The sequence below is a fragment of the Nanorana parkeri genome, unplaced genomic scaffold (assembly GCF_000935625.1).
Source record: "Nanorana parkeri isolate BGI_ZX_2015 unplaced genomic scaffold, ASM93562v1 scaffold1372, whole genome shotgun sequence".
Classification (NCBI taxonomy): domain Eukaryota; kingdom Metazoa; phylum Chordata; class Amphibia; order Anura; family Dicroglossidae; genus Nanorana; species Nanorana parkeri.
In genome coordinates this window covers 402,191-416,944 of record NW_017307640.1, presented here as the reverse complement: position 1 = coordinate 416,944, position 14,754 = coordinate 402,191, and the positions used below count along the sequence as shown (strand labels likewise).

The following is a 14,754-nucleotide window of genomic DNA, read 5'->3' as shown; positions in this document are numbered from 1 at the left end:
GCAAAGCATTTGATTTAAACATTAACATGCTTTATCAAATTTAGAAAGTTTGCCATTTTGATTAAATGTACAACCAGCCAACAGATGCCACTCACCAGACACGGCGGGCGCCAGCTCCTTAGCAGTACAGGACGGTAGGTTGACAATGGCGGAGGCGGCTTCATAAACGACCATCTCGTGTTTGTTTCTCAGGCAGCTCTCGATGAAATCAAACAGAGGACTGTCTCGGCTGAAAGAGAAGATTGATACCAACTCACTCACAAATCTTTCCAAAGAAAGGTCTGAACGATGAATGGCTGAGTCTCTTACTTTCCATCTTCCTCTTCTAACAGTTTGCTGGCCACCCGGATCATCATGCAGTAAGCGAAGGGCGACTTCAGGCCATGACGCATGAACTTACTCAGCATCTTGTTGACGGACAGGCGATCGTTTTTACGTACGTGGTAAAGCAATCCAAGGGCGTGATACTGAAGGTAGAGAGGGAGCAAATGCAATCACTGTGCACAAGAAACATGCCACAAAAGGAATAGGTGAAAAATCTCACAGATAATCGCTCACCTGCACCATGATGTTATCACTGGATGCCGCTTCTTGGGCCTCATTAACCCAGCGCTTCACCACATCAAAGCTGGTCTTCAACAGGTGCTACAGGAAAGAGGAAAATGAGAACTTTACTGTATAATAGTCACCACCATTATGTGCCTCTCATGTGTGAACAGAGACTGGAGACATTTTATTGTATGAAGTGTGGGGAAAAGTCAGTTTTCTGCCATCAAGCATGACTCCATAAGAAGGACTAGAGGCCACCACCTAAAACTGGTGGAGAAAAGGTTTAACAAGGGGTGTAGAGACTTCTTCTCAGTTAGAGCGGTTAGGGTCTGGAACTCGCTGCCACAAGAAGTGGTATCAGCTGAGAGTGTTGAATGATGAATCCATCATTCAAAAAGCATTTGGACAACTTCCTCGGAGACTGCAACATACAGGGGTACAGGTACTCTTAAAAACAAGAACACACAAGGAATCGTACACACACATACACATGCAGAATCACATACATACACGCAATAGGTTGAACTTGATGGACCTGCGTCTTTATTCAACCTCAAACACTTTATAACTATGTCTTTTTCTCCAGTGCAATGACAAATAAAATGACAGCTAAAACCCGACTGGTCACTTTTCGTAACGCACTTCTTATTGATTTAAAGTGTTTGTAAACCTAAGTGAACATAATGCATTGACTGTTTCAAGTAGGGATGCACCGATACTAGTATCGTTATTGGTGCCGATGCCGAATATTTGGGCGAGTACTCATACTTGCTCAAATGCTCCGATGCCTAGCCCCATACTTGAGCTTCCGTTATCAGGAAGCCAGGCACCGAGTCATTACACGCTGCCCGGCTTGCTGATTGGCTAGGAAGCCGGCTCCACGTTCCCTCGTCACCTGGTGACGAGGGAGCCGGCTTCACGGCCAATCAGGAAGCCGGGCAGCGTGTCATTACATGGCACTGGGCTTCCTGATTGGCCAGAAAGCCGGCTGCTTCCTTGTCACCTGGTGATGGGGAAGTCGGGTGGCGAGTCTTTACACGGCGCCCGGCTAATCAGGAAGCCAGGTAGCGAGTCATTACACGCTGCCGGGCTTTCTTACTAGGACTTCGGTATTGGCGAGTACCGAAAAAAAGAAATAAATATCGGTACTCTTACTCGATACCGAAAAACTGGTATCTGTACATCCCTGGTTTCAAGCCTGACATGGAAGCACTTTCTTGTTCTTTTCCTCCAATAAGATTGAATAACCTGATAATCCTGCCAAAACTCTCAACTTCTTGGATTATGACAATGAAAATCGCTGGTTTACCATTTCCGTGCCGTCTAGCACTTCCCCTGTATCAGTGTACAGAATGCTGTACCAACATAGGGCACCCTGTACTTGGGGTAATGACTGTGATTGTACTTGCTGCCAGGCTACCCGATCCGTCCCTAGCTATAGATTGACAGCAGCTCCTGTACAACATAAGCCTTCAGTCTACAGATGAATACTGACACCTTCAGACTGAAGTGAGATCTGCAATACCATCTAGTAACTGGGCAACAGATACAATTACATTATTGAAAAAAATATGTAGAAAACAGAGTTTTATGGGGCTATTTTTTTTTTTTATATTTACACATTTGTCAGCCTAGGATACAAACAAAAAGTGGGGTTTTTATTTGATGTGAACAGTGGGATGGCTCTTTGAAGGAGTTTATGCAAATATCAAAATGCCTTGGGTGGATGTCTCTCCTGTCAAGAGGAGTGAGCGTTCCTATTCATGCTGCATTTGCATGCAAACCACCCTAGGTAACAACCATATGTGAGGCAGAGCCAATGAATTAAAGGGGTAGGCCAGGGACAGTCCAGCTGGGGAGGAACGAGCCAGTTGTAGATGCTAGATGTCCTTCAGCCAGGAAATGAAACAGGTTCTATGTAAGAAGCTTACAGTGTGTAGGGAACTCAGAGGAAGCAATTTCAGTCCAGGAGTCGTCGGTACAGCTGTGCAAGACTGAAGGTGAGGCCGGAGGTCAGCTTCATTCTGGCCTCCATCCATATGCATGCTTCCAACTCATACCTGAAATATCGCATTTTGAGCATAAAATAAAAGAGATGAGGAGGACAGAGACACTTACCAAAGAGGAGACCAGGGCGGAGCTGGATACGCTGGGCACCTTGTCCACAATAGCTTGTTTCATGTACCGCTCAATGGCCTGCAGCATGGTGCTCTATACAAACAAAGACATTACATTAAAACACATCGCCAATTCTCTTTGTTCATCTGAAAGAACAATAAGCTGGGTGGCTGGAAAAGCAGCAACGTACATCTGTGATCCTACACAGCGCTCTCACGGCTGGACCTCTGTAACCATCATCTTTCCCTGTCATGTCTTTGGTTAAACTGTGAAGAAAAAAAAATCACTTACTGCCAGCAAAGAAAGACTTTTAAAAGTCACTTAAATTTCTAGATACACTATATTGCCAAAAGTATTGGGACACCCCTCTAAATCATTGGATTCAGGTGTTCCGTGAAATTTCCTTGCGACTAAATATTCCACGGTCACCTGTTGGTGGTATTATAACAAAGTGGAAGCAACTGGGAACAACAGCAACTCAGCCACGAAGTGGTAGGCCACGTAAAATGACAGAGCCGGGTCAGCGCATGCTGAAGCGCATAGTGCGCAGAATCTCGGACTAAGACTGGGATGCTATTAAAGTTCATGTGTGTGTAAAGGCGTCCCAATACTTTTGGTAATATAGTGTATATCAAATGAACAGTCAGGATGATATGTTTACAGAAATCTTTAGATCAGTTAGATGGGCATGCTAAGAACAGTGTGGACGGACGTATCTCCTGCTGTGTGCTTTGCATTCTGACAGCGGCATCGGCCGCTGTCAGAATACCCCAACGGTGCTTGCAGCCGATTGGCATGCAGACCAACTTCTTTTGCGGGAATAAGGTCACCAGCAGATCGAATTTTGGCTGATTCCTGCTAAATAGGCCACAATTTGCACCATTTGTACCCAGCTTTAAGGAATTAAAATGCCCTCCAACTTAACCCTCCCAATAGGAGGGTTACTTCTTATTGTAGGACAGTGGGTGGAGTCATGCAAATCATTCCTTTACACTCCATCAGTCTAATGCACACCCAGAACTGCTGGTGTATAATGCAAATACAGTGTAATATTATACAGCCGTTCATTCCAAACTGCATAGAGCTGTTTCAGACTTTTTGGCCATCATCAGTCCAGTGTATGGAAACCATGGCTTCTATGGAGAAGGGTTTAGGACCCATCAAGACAAGATAACCATACAGGTTATGGTAAGATTCCAAAGCCCTCCAACCAAATCACAATAACACCATAACACATTCACATTCCATGACATATCACACAAAGGGTTAAAAATGAAGGCCTGGATTTAGATTTCAGGCTGGAATTATGTCACGGGGTCCAGATACTGAGGACTGAAAAACACTTAAAGGGATAACCCACCTACTGGTGACAATGATCACATCCTCGGAAATGCTGGCCATCTCCTTTATGGTGAGGTAGCACATCCTGCGCAGTGTGGGCTAAAAGGAAAACACAAGACAATGAGGCTCATTAATAAATATATACTTCATCCCAAACATTGTTTTTTGGGAGGGATAAAGTGATGAGGAGATAGAACCCCTGTCAGACATTTATTGTTGTCTGTGTTGAGGAGATCTAACTTCACTATTTATCCTGGAGCCCATTATAACAGGGGGTACAAGGAGTACTTTTTAATGGGGACACCCAAGCTGGTGACAACTGTGAGAGATGGGATTTCCCCTCATTTTGGGGAGATTTCCACTTACTAGAGTCTACAGAGAGGCAGGAAGGGCAGGGAAATGTCCTCCATGGGACAAGAAATGCCATGTGCAGTACACCCCCAATAAAGCAAGGGTGGGCAACTCCAGCTCACCAGCTGCTGTGGAAACTAGAAAGTCCCATGAGGCATTGCAAGACTGACAGTTGCCGGCATGATTTCCAGAGGCAGAAGCATATTGGAATATGTAGTTAAAGCACAGCTGGAGGGCCGGAGTTGCTCACCCCTGCCATAGAAGGTCTAACCCTTCCTCCCCTCTACCCAAACTGGAAAACAATGGTATTGACTGGAGTTACACTTTAAGAGAATATACAAACTGTGAAGGTTATGGTGAGAAGGGGCTAAAGGGATCAAAAAGCCCTCTAAGTGAATCAGTAAAGCCTCCTTAGAGAAGGTATTCACGTCTCATTCCATCACATATCCCAAAAATAAGAGGATTGTTCCTCATGGTAGCATGGTGGGAGGAGCCATGCAAATCAATGCTTTAAACCCCATTGGCTAAATGCACATCCAGAACCGCTGGTGTATAGTACAGCTATAGCCAAACATTACAGAGCCACGTATTCCAAACTGCACAAACCTGTTTCAGGCTTGTTAGCATCATCAGTGCAGTGTATGGAAACCATGACTTCTATGGAGGAGGGCTCGGGACCCAACAAGACAGAATAACCCTACAGTTTATAGTGAGGAGAGACTTAAGGGTTTGCCCTTAGATGAGTCCCCGGAGCCTCTCACTCCCTCCACTGCAACAGTCTAAGGTCCCCGGGTCATCACGTTCTATACACAGTGTATATGACGTAAGGACGCCAAGGGACATACCATCGCTGCAGTAAAGGAGGAAACAGGCTGGAGGGAGCGCTGTCACAGCCAAATTGTTTGATACACGCCAACACAAGCAATTCATTTTGAAGTACACGAGAAGGTACCCAGTGTAGGCCGATGACACTTACGTCATTAGACTGGAAAAGCTTGGTCATGGCGAAGAAGGCTTCTGTTGCTTCTGTAGCACCCATGTGCTCACCCTGCAGAGAAATGAAAAGGTTAAAAGATCCCCAATCACAGCTTTCTCCAAACTGAGGAACATAAATACGGATCTGCAGCTGCACGAATATAGAAATGGCAAAGGGTAGGGATGCTTCATAAAAAGTTTATATAATAAGTACCGAACATGAAATGAAACCTATAACAACCCGGATCAAATGCTATTAAAGAAGTCTGTGGATTGAACAGTTATTGGAGATATTCGGCTTACCTGGTTTATCAGGTACAGTATCTTGGTCAGTATATGAGCACATTTTCGCGGGTTGATTGGAGTCTCGTTAAACAGACGAGCCTAACGAAGAGCAACGACAAGAATGAGAAGGAGACCATAAACTTAATGCACTTTCACAAGCCTTTCTCACCCTATGTACCCCAGAGGGAACCCCTGCAAAAATGTATGTGGGAAGAATGCTCCTTACATTGGTTGTCAGTGGGGAGAATGCTCCTTACATTGGAGGTCAGTGGGGAGAATGCTCCTTACATTGGAGGTCAGTGGGGAGAATGCTCCTTACATTGGAGGTCAGTGGGGAGAATGCTCCTTACATTGGAGGTCAGTGGGGAGAATGCTCCTTACATTGGAGGTCAGTGGGGAGAATGCTCCTTACATTGGAGGTCAGTGGGGAGAATGCTCCTTACATTGGAGGTCAGTGGGGAGAATGCTCCTTACATTGGAGGTCAGTGGGGAGAATGCTCCTTACATTGGAGGTCAGTGGGGAGAATGCTCCTTACATTGGAGGTCAGTGGGGAGAATGCTCCTTACATTGGAGGTCAGTGGGGAGAATGCTCCTTACATTGGAGGTCAGTGGGGAGAATGCTCCTTACATTGGAGGTCAGTGGGGAGAATGCTCCTTACATTGGAGGTCAGTGGGGAGAATGCTCCTTACATTGGAGGTCAGTGGGGAGAATGCTCCTTACATTGGAGGTCAGTGGGGAGAATGCTCCTTACATTGGAGGTCAGTGGGGAGAATGCTCCTTACATTGGAGGTCAGTGGGGAGAATGCTCCTTACATTGGAGGTCAGTGGGGAGAATGCTCCTTACATTGGAGGTCAGTGGGGAGAATGCTCCTTACATTGGAGGTCAGTGGGGAGAATGCTCCTTACATTGGAGGTCAGTGGGGAGAATGCTCCTTACATTGGAGGTCAGTGGGGAGAATGCTCCTTACATTGGAGGTCAGTGGGGAGAATGCTCCTTACATTGGAGGTCAGTGGGGAGAATGCTCCTTACATTGGAGGTCAGTGGGGAGAATGCTCCTTACATTGGAGGTCAGTGGGGAGAATGCTCCTTACATTGGAGGTCAGTGGGGAGAATGCTCCTTACATTGGAGGTCAGTGGGGAGAATGCTCCTTACATTGGAGGTCAGTGGGGAGAATGCTCCTTACATTGGAGGTCAGTGGGGAGAATGCTCCTTACATTGGAGGTCAGTGGGGAGAATGCTCCTTACATTGGAGGTCAGTGGGGAGAATGCTCCTTACATTGGAGGTCAGTGGGGAGAATGCTCCTTACATTGGAGGTCAGTGGGGAGAATGCTCCTTACATTGGAGGTCAGTGGGGAGAATGCTCCTTACATTGGAGGTCAGTGGGGAGAATGCTCCTTACATTGGAGGTCAGTGGGGAGAATGCTCCTTACATTGGAGGTCAGTGGGGAGAATGCTCCTTACATTGGAGGTCAGTGGGGAGAATGCTCCTTACATTGGAGGTCAGTGGGGAGAATGCTCCTTACATTGGAGGTCAGTGGGGAGAATGCTCCTTACATTGGAGGTCAGTGGGGAGAATGCTCCTTACATTGGAGGTCAGTGGGGAGAATGCTCCTTACATTGGAGGTCAGTGGGGAGAATGCTCCTTACATTGGAGGTCAGTGGGGAGAATGCTCCTTACATTGGAGGTCAGTGGGGAGAATGCTCCTTACATTGGAGGTCAGTGGGGAGAATGCTCCTTACATTGGAGGTCAGTGGGGAGAATGCTCCTTACATTGGAGGTCAGTGGGGAGAATGCTCCTTACATTGGAGGTCAGTGGGGAGAATGCTCCTTACATTGGAGGTCAGTGGGGAGAATGCTCCTTACATTGGAGGTCAGTGGGGAGAATGCTCCTTACATTGGAGGTCAGTGGGGAGAATGCTCCTTACATTGGAGGTCAGTGGGGAGAATGCTCCTTACATTGGAGGTCAGTGGGGAGAATGCTCCTTACATTGGAGGTCAGTGGGGAGAATGCTCCTTACATTGGAGGTCAGTGGGGAGAATGCTCCTTACATTGGAGGTCAGTGGGGAGAATGCTCCTTACATTGGAGGTCAGTGGGGAGAATGCTCCTTACATTGGAGGTCAGTGGGGAGAATGCTCCTTACATTGGAGGTCAGTGGGGAGAATGCTCCTTACATTGGAGGTCAGTGGGGAGAATGCTCCTTACATTGGAGGTCAGTGGGGAGAATGCTCCTTACATTGGAGGTCAGTGGGGAGAATGCTCCTTACATTGGAGGTCAGTGGGGAGAATGCTCCTTACATTGGAGGTCAGTGGGGAGAATGCTCCTTACATTGGAGGTCAGTGGGGAGAATGCTCCTTACATTGGAGGTCAGTGGGGAGAATGCTCCTTACATTGGAGGTCAGTGGGGAGAATGCTCCTTACATTGGAGGTCAGTGGGGAGAATGCTCCTTACATTGGAGGTCAGTGGGGAGAATGCTCCTTACATTGGAGGTCAGTGGGGAGAATGCTCCTTACATTGGAGGTCAGTGGGGAGAATGCTCCTTACATTGGAGGTCAGTGGGGAGAATGCTCCTTACATTGGAGGTCAGTGGGGAGAATGCTCCTTACATTGGAGGTCAGTGGGGAGAATGCTCCTTACATTGGAGGTCAGTGGGGAGAATGCTCCTTACATTGGAGGTCAGTGGGGAGAATGCTCCTTACATTGGAGGTCAGTGGGGAGAATGCTCCTTACATTGGAGGTCAGTGGGGAGAATGCTCCTTACATTGGAGGTCAGTGGGGAGAATGCTCCTTACATTGGAGGTCAGTGGGGAGAATGCTCCTTACATTGGAGGTCAGTGGGGAGAATGCTCCTTACATTGGAGGTCAGTGGGGAGAATGCTCCTTACATTGGAGGTCAGTGGGGAGAATGCTCCTTACATTGGAGGTCAGTGGGGAGAATGCTCCTTACATTGGAGGTCAGTGGGGAGAATGCTCCTTACATTGGAGGTCAGTGGGGAGAATGCTCCTTACATTGGAGGTCAGTGGGGAGAATGCTCCTTACATTGGAGGTCAGTGGGGAGAATGCTCCTTACATTGGAGGTCAGTGGGGAGAATGCTCCTTACATTGGAGGTCAGTGGGGAGAATGCTCCTTACATTGGAGGTCAGTGGGGAGAATGCTCCTTACATTGGAGGTCAGTGGGGAGAATGCTCCTTACATTGGAGGTCAGTGGGGAGAATGCTCCTTACATTGGAGGTCAGTGGGGAGAATGCTCCTTACATTGGAGGTCAGTGGGGAGAATGCTCCTTACATTGGAGGTCAGTGGGGAGAATGCTCCTTACATTGGAGGTCAGTGGGGAGAATGCTCCTTACATTGGAGGTCAGTGGGGAGAATGCTCCTTACATTGGAGGTCAGTGGGGAGAATGCTCCTTACATTGGAGGTCAGTGGGAAGAATGCTCCTTACATTGGGGGTCAGTGGGGGGAATGCTCCTTACATTGGAGGTTAGTGGGAAGAATGCTCCTTACATTGGTGGTCAGTGGGGAGACTCCACACACATAGAACTCAGCTAAGTGAGTGAGTGATAAAATCTGCTGTTGTCTTTTTTAGGATCACGCAGATCTCCTTTGTATTAGAGAAAAAACAAAAAAAGGCCAGACTTCCTCAGCACCTAAAAACTTACCTCCTGGAGGACAGAACTCTTTTCAAGGTGTTGGAAAGGATTGGCGCTCCCACCTGAAATCATAAAGGAAATCCATTTAAAGTGTACGTCTGGGCAAAATAAAATAGGAACATATCTGTCACATCTCTCCAATACACGCACATTCCCCCATGGCTGTACCTTTAAAAATGTGGCGAGTACAGAAAAAATAGCTATTGATCTACTAGAAATCCAGTAAGCTGATACTTTGCCACAGAACACCCGCCCCCCAACGTTGGAGAGGACAAGAGGAGTGTTCTGTAGTACTAACTCACTTCCTGTCCTAGATAAGGGGAGAGCCCATCCTTGGGAGATAACGGGGAGCCCCGTCCTTGGGAGATAAGGGGGACCCCCGTCTTTGGGAAGATCGGGGGGAGCCCGGTCCTTGGGAGATCGGGGGGAGCCCGGTCCTTGGGAGATCGGGGGGAGCCCGGTCCTTGGGAGATCGGGGGGAGCCCGGTCCTTGGGAGATCGGGGGGAGCCCGGTCCTTGGGAGATCGGGGGGAGCCCGGTCCTTGGGAGATCGGGGGGAGCCCGGTCCTTGGGAGATCGGGGGGAGCCCGGTCCTTGGGAGATCGGGGGGAGCCCGGTCCTTGGGAGATCGGGGGGAGCCCGGTCCTTGGGAGATCGGGGGGAGCCCGGTCCTTGGGAGATCGGGGGGAGCCCGGTCCTTGGGAGATCGGGGGGAGCCCGGTCCTTGGGAGATCGGGGGGAGCCCGGTCCTTGGGAGATCGGGGGGAGCCCGGTCCTTGGGAGATCGGGGGGAGCCCGGTCCTTGGGAGATCGGGGGGAGCCCGGTCCTTGGGAGATCGGGGGGAGCCCGGTCCTTGGGAGATCGGGGGGAGCCCGGTCCTTGGGAGATCGGGGGGAGCCCGGTCCTTGGGAGATCGGGGGGAGCCCGGTCCTTGGGAGATCGGGGGGAGCCCGGTCCTTGGGAGATCGGGGGGAGCCCGGTCCTTGGGAGATCGGGGGGAGCCCGGTCCTTGGGAGATCGGGGGGAGCCCGGTCCTTGGGAGATCGGGGGGAGCCCGGTCCTTGGGAGATCGGGGGGAGCCCGGTCCTTGGGAGATCGGGGGGAGCCCGGTCCTTGGGAGATCGGGGGGAGCCCGGTCCTTGGGAGATCGGGGGGAGCCCGGTCCTTGGGAGATCGGGGGGAGCCCGGTCCTTGGGAGATCGGGGGGAGCCCGGTCCTTGGGAGATCGGGGGGAGCCCGGTCCTTGGGAGATCGGGGGGAGCCCGGTCCTTGGGAGATCGGGGGGAGCCCCGTCCTTGGGAGCTGGGGGGGGAGCCCCATCCTGGCAGATCGGGGGAGCCTTGTCCTGGTAAGTCACCCTTGCCTGTAATGTCCCTAGAAATGGTCACACACTGCATTGAGACATATGTGAGCTCCAATCACATCTGTATTGTCAATGTCCCTGGTAAATCAGGGAGCTATACCACCTGTGCCCAGGCCTGAGAGGTGTGATCCCTGCCCACCTCCAGGGCTCAGGGCCTGGCCCCAGCCCCACACACCCCCTAACAAAGGGCCACAGCCAGGAACGAGCCGTGCCCTGCCGGCCAGCACTCTCACCGGACTCCTCGTCCTTCTTGTCGAACTTCTTCAACATCTCTGTCCCCGGCTGCAGCGAACTCGGCCACTTCCTGCCAGCCTGTCACCGGGCCACGTCACTCCTGACAACACGGCCCGCGCATGCGCGTCATCAAAGGGTTCCCCCCGGACATGCGCAGTGCCTCCATCCTGCCAGGGTGACACGCGTGCGTGCTGGGGCCGTGCTAGGACTAGATCGATGTGCGCCTGCGCAGTTTTTCTGGGACCTGTGTTCTCCAAGCGCCCTCCCGCGGTTATTTTTCAGAACTGCACGACACGGTCAGCGCTGAGAGTTGGTAGTGGATGTGACTACTAAAAACATAATAAAAATATATTTTTCCTTCTCTTTTCTCTTCAGTTTTACATTTCCTTCACTATTATGTTTCCTTTACCTTCATTTCCCTTTCTTTTTAGATTCATATCTGTTCATTTCCGCTTTTCTCTCCCTTCCGCAGGACTACCTAAAATGCCATTGGCAGTCTCCCGTTACTTTCCTCTCATTTCCCTTTCTTCTCCCTTTTCTTTCATTTCCCTTTCATTTTTTTTCTCCCTCCACCTTTCTTTTTTTTCCTATTCCTGTCCTTCCCATAGAGTTCCTTTCATTTCTTTTCCTTTCCCTCTTTCCTTTCCTTTTCTTCACTTTGCTTTCCCTGATCATTCCCTTCCTTTTCTTTCCTTTCTCTTTTTCTTATCCTTCCCTAACCTCTTTCTTTCATTTTCACATTCTGTTTCTTTCCTTCCTTTTATTCTCCCTTGCCTTCCTTTCCTTTTTTTCCCTTTCCTTTTCCCTTTTTTCTTCCTTTCCCTTTCCTTTTATGTTCAGTTTTCAATTTCCTTTTACTACTATGTTTCCTTTCCCTTCATTTCCCTTTCTTTTCAGTTTCATATCTGCTAATTTTCCCTTTTCTCTCCCTTCCACAGGACAACTAAAAATGCCACTGGCAGTATCACTTTGCTTTCCTCTCATTTCCCTTTCTTCTCCCTTTTCTTTCGTTTCCCTTTCATTTGTTTCCCCCTTCACCTTTTTCTTCCTTATTCCTCCTTCCTATTGAGTTGCTTTCATTTATTTTCCTTTTCTTCACTTTCCTTTCCCTGTACATTCACTTCCTTTTCTTTCCTTTCTCTTTTTCTTTTACGTCCCTTTCCTCTTTCTTTCATTTTCACATTCTGTTTCGTTCCTTTCTTTTATTATCCCTTGCCTTCCTTTTCTTTTTTTCCTTTCTTTTTCTCTTACTTTCCCTTTCCTTTTCTTTTCCCTTCTCTACCCCTTCTTGTTTATTCCCTTAGACCGCCATGACCCGGGGGGAGAAGAGGCAGCGGGTTCTAGCAGTCAGGTGGGACCGGGGATCAGGAAAGTATATCGGCCTTGCAATGCCAGGGGTAGACCCACCGCAAGGGTAAGTTCTTAAAATTCCTCTTTAAAGTGTATGTAAACCCCAAAACAAAAACTTAACATATTGCAGCTTACCTCCACTTACATGTGGTGGCTACATTTGTTTTTTCCCCAGACTTTTTTGCCTTTTATTTTTAACTGGTGATCCTGCCAGTAACACACTTCGTACGGTGGCCACGCCCACTACTGTATCTATGGAGGAGTCAGTATAGCCGACCAGGCTGGCCTTCATACATGTCTGCTGTTGTTCATTCCCATTACATCGGAGTTGATGGGGTTAGTGGTTTACACAAGCAAGGTAACATTGTTCTATGCTTCCAGATTATCTCACAGGGAGTGACAAGGACACGGCATTTCTGGCAGGATCAACAGGTCTTTTCTGTACACGCTGAAAATGTTTCTTAGCCTGATAAAAGGAAACAAATGCAGCCATCACATCTACGGACTGGTGAGCTGTAATATATTATATTTTTGTTTTTTGGTAGAGGTCAGTGTAACTTAGAATTTCTGTGCCGCCTACTGAACCAAAATAATTCTAAGGGCTCATTCACACATGCGTGCACATCTGTACATCATGCACGGCCGTGCAGAGAACTGCTACCGGGAAGGATAGGTGCTGCGTGTAATTCTAAGGGCTCATACACACGAGCATGCACATCTGTACAGCATGCAGAGACATGCTCCCGGGAGGGTCAGGTGCTACGTGTAATTGCATGCAGCAGCCTGTACCCTCTTATGTGAGGACACGGCTGTGGCCCAAACTTGGACATCCGCGCAGATCCGGGTGCATGCACTGGGATGGAAACTGTCTGCATGGATGTGTAGGCTCCTGTTAAGCGCGTGACCATGTGTAACTGCATTCAGCTGCGTCCCCCCATAGGGACGTACAGGCTGTTGCGCGCAATTACATGCCGCACCTGACCCACTCGGGGGCAGGTCTCTGCACGGGGGTGCATGCTGTACAGATGTGCACGCCTGTGTGAATGAGCTCTTAGAATTACACACAGCACCTGTCCCTCCCAGAAGCAGGTCTCTGCACGGGGGTTCACGCTGTACAGATGTGCACGCCCGTGTGAATGAGCCCTTAAAATTACACACAGCACATGACCCTCCCGGGAGCAGGTCCTTGCACAGGGGTGCATGCTGTAGAAATGTGCACGCCTGTGTGAATGAGCCCTTAGAATTACACGCAGCACCTCTCCCTCCCGGGAGCAGTTCTCTGCACTCCGTATGGACGTGCACACCTGTGTGTATGAGTCCTAAATAAGCTGCTACAGTGAATCCGATTGAAAATAAAACATAAATCACTGCAGCGCTACAATAAAATGTCCTATAATATAATATAATGAAACATCAACGCAAAACTATAAGTGGAAAAAAGTCCGTAAAGGGCCCATTCACACTATAGTGTTGCGCGATAGGTATGGCTTCTGTGCATTCAGTGCACACTACCAGGCAACGCAATGCAGTGCATGATAGGCGCGCTGGCGCATTTTTTCTGAATGGCACCCCAACGCACGTCCTGCCGGGCATACACTACTTTTTTCATTTTTGTTACCGTGCGTTATACCCCAACACACGCCTGACAGGACCCGCTGCGTCCAAAGAAACACAAATTAGGACATTCACAACCTAGAATCGTCACCCACAGCACAAGATTGAAGTAAATGGGAATCACATGACTTGCGTTTGGCATAAATTTTTACCCAGCGCAGGAAATCAACATCAAATCTACACAATCCTTCTCTGTAGAGCACGGGCAGTGTACATACCATAGGGGTGGTCGTGCAGGAATATCATGTCCAGTATTAGACTCCACTCAGCAGCACGGCGGCTTGTAACAGTCCATTTAGACCCTTGGCCCGCTCACCTGTACACACATATGTGCACTTTGAACATGTGTCATGGAATTGCATTCTTATCTGACTGCCTGACTCAAGAATATCCTTATCACAGGCCGGAAAACTGACCCATTAAAGGGCCAGCAGGTCAACATTTGGTGCGTTTTGTACAATCCCGGAGGGAGTGTTCGGAGTGTATATATATATACATATATATATAAATACAGAGCCTGCTGTGCATCTAGTTCTTACTGTTTTTTTAATGATGTGTTGTACTCCATAGCCACTGCTCGGAATATTCTTCTTTTTTTTTGGCATGTGTACCTGGACTAAGCAAGTGACAGTTCAGGTACATAAAACAACTACATTTCTGCATCCAGAACTGATAGTTCATCATGTATTCATGGCTGCCAGGGAGCCGGGCTTGAAGATCTCCCTCCACCTTGATGGCAGCCATGACGTACTCTTTTTTTTTAAGTCCGCGGTACATGCTTCGTAAAACATCCCCTGTGAACCAAAAAAGTGAATCCTGAAATCACAACACACTAAAAAAAAGTGCACAAGGGTGCTGTGGTCCTCCTCCGAAGAGGAAGGGCCTCGATAATCCTGAACCCCCCCCAGAGTCTTC

General features: G+C 48.7%; 1 protein-coding gene across 1 annotated transcript in view; it reads right to left on the bottom strand.

Moving 5' to 3' along the window:
• The window catches only part of COPG1 (coatomer protein complex subunit gamma 1), a 24,457-nt gene extending 13,435 nt beyond the window's left edge, over nucleotides 1–11,022 (bottom strand). Inside the window, exons 1-10 of the mRNA XM_018569655.1 lie at nucleotides 10,875–11,022; nucleotides 9,287–9,339; nucleotides 5,638–5,718; nucleotides 5,336–5,407; nucleotides 4,028–4,107; nucleotides 2,858–2,933; nucleotides 2,668–2,760; nucleotides 559–645; nucleotides 310–467; nucleotides 96–229 (exon numbers count right to left, since the gene is read on the bottom strand). Coding sequence (XP_018425157.1) covers nucleotides 96–229; nucleotides 310–467; nucleotides 559–645; nucleotides 2,668–2,760; nucleotides 2,858–2,933; nucleotides 4,028–4,107; nucleotides 5,336–5,407; nucleotides 5,638–5,718; nucleotides 9,287–9,339; nucleotides 10,875–10,911 — 871 coding nt within the window. The 5' untranslated portion in view covers nucleotides 10,912–11,022. The remainder of the gene's footprint in view (nucleotides 1–95; nucleotides 230–309; nucleotides 468–558; nucleotides 646–2,667; nucleotides 2,761–2,857; nucleotides 2,934–4,027; nucleotides 4,108–5,335; nucleotides 5,408–5,637; nucleotides 5,719–9,286; nucleotides 9,340–10,874) is intronic.
• Nucleotides 11,023–14,754: the final 3,732 nt, after the last annotated feature.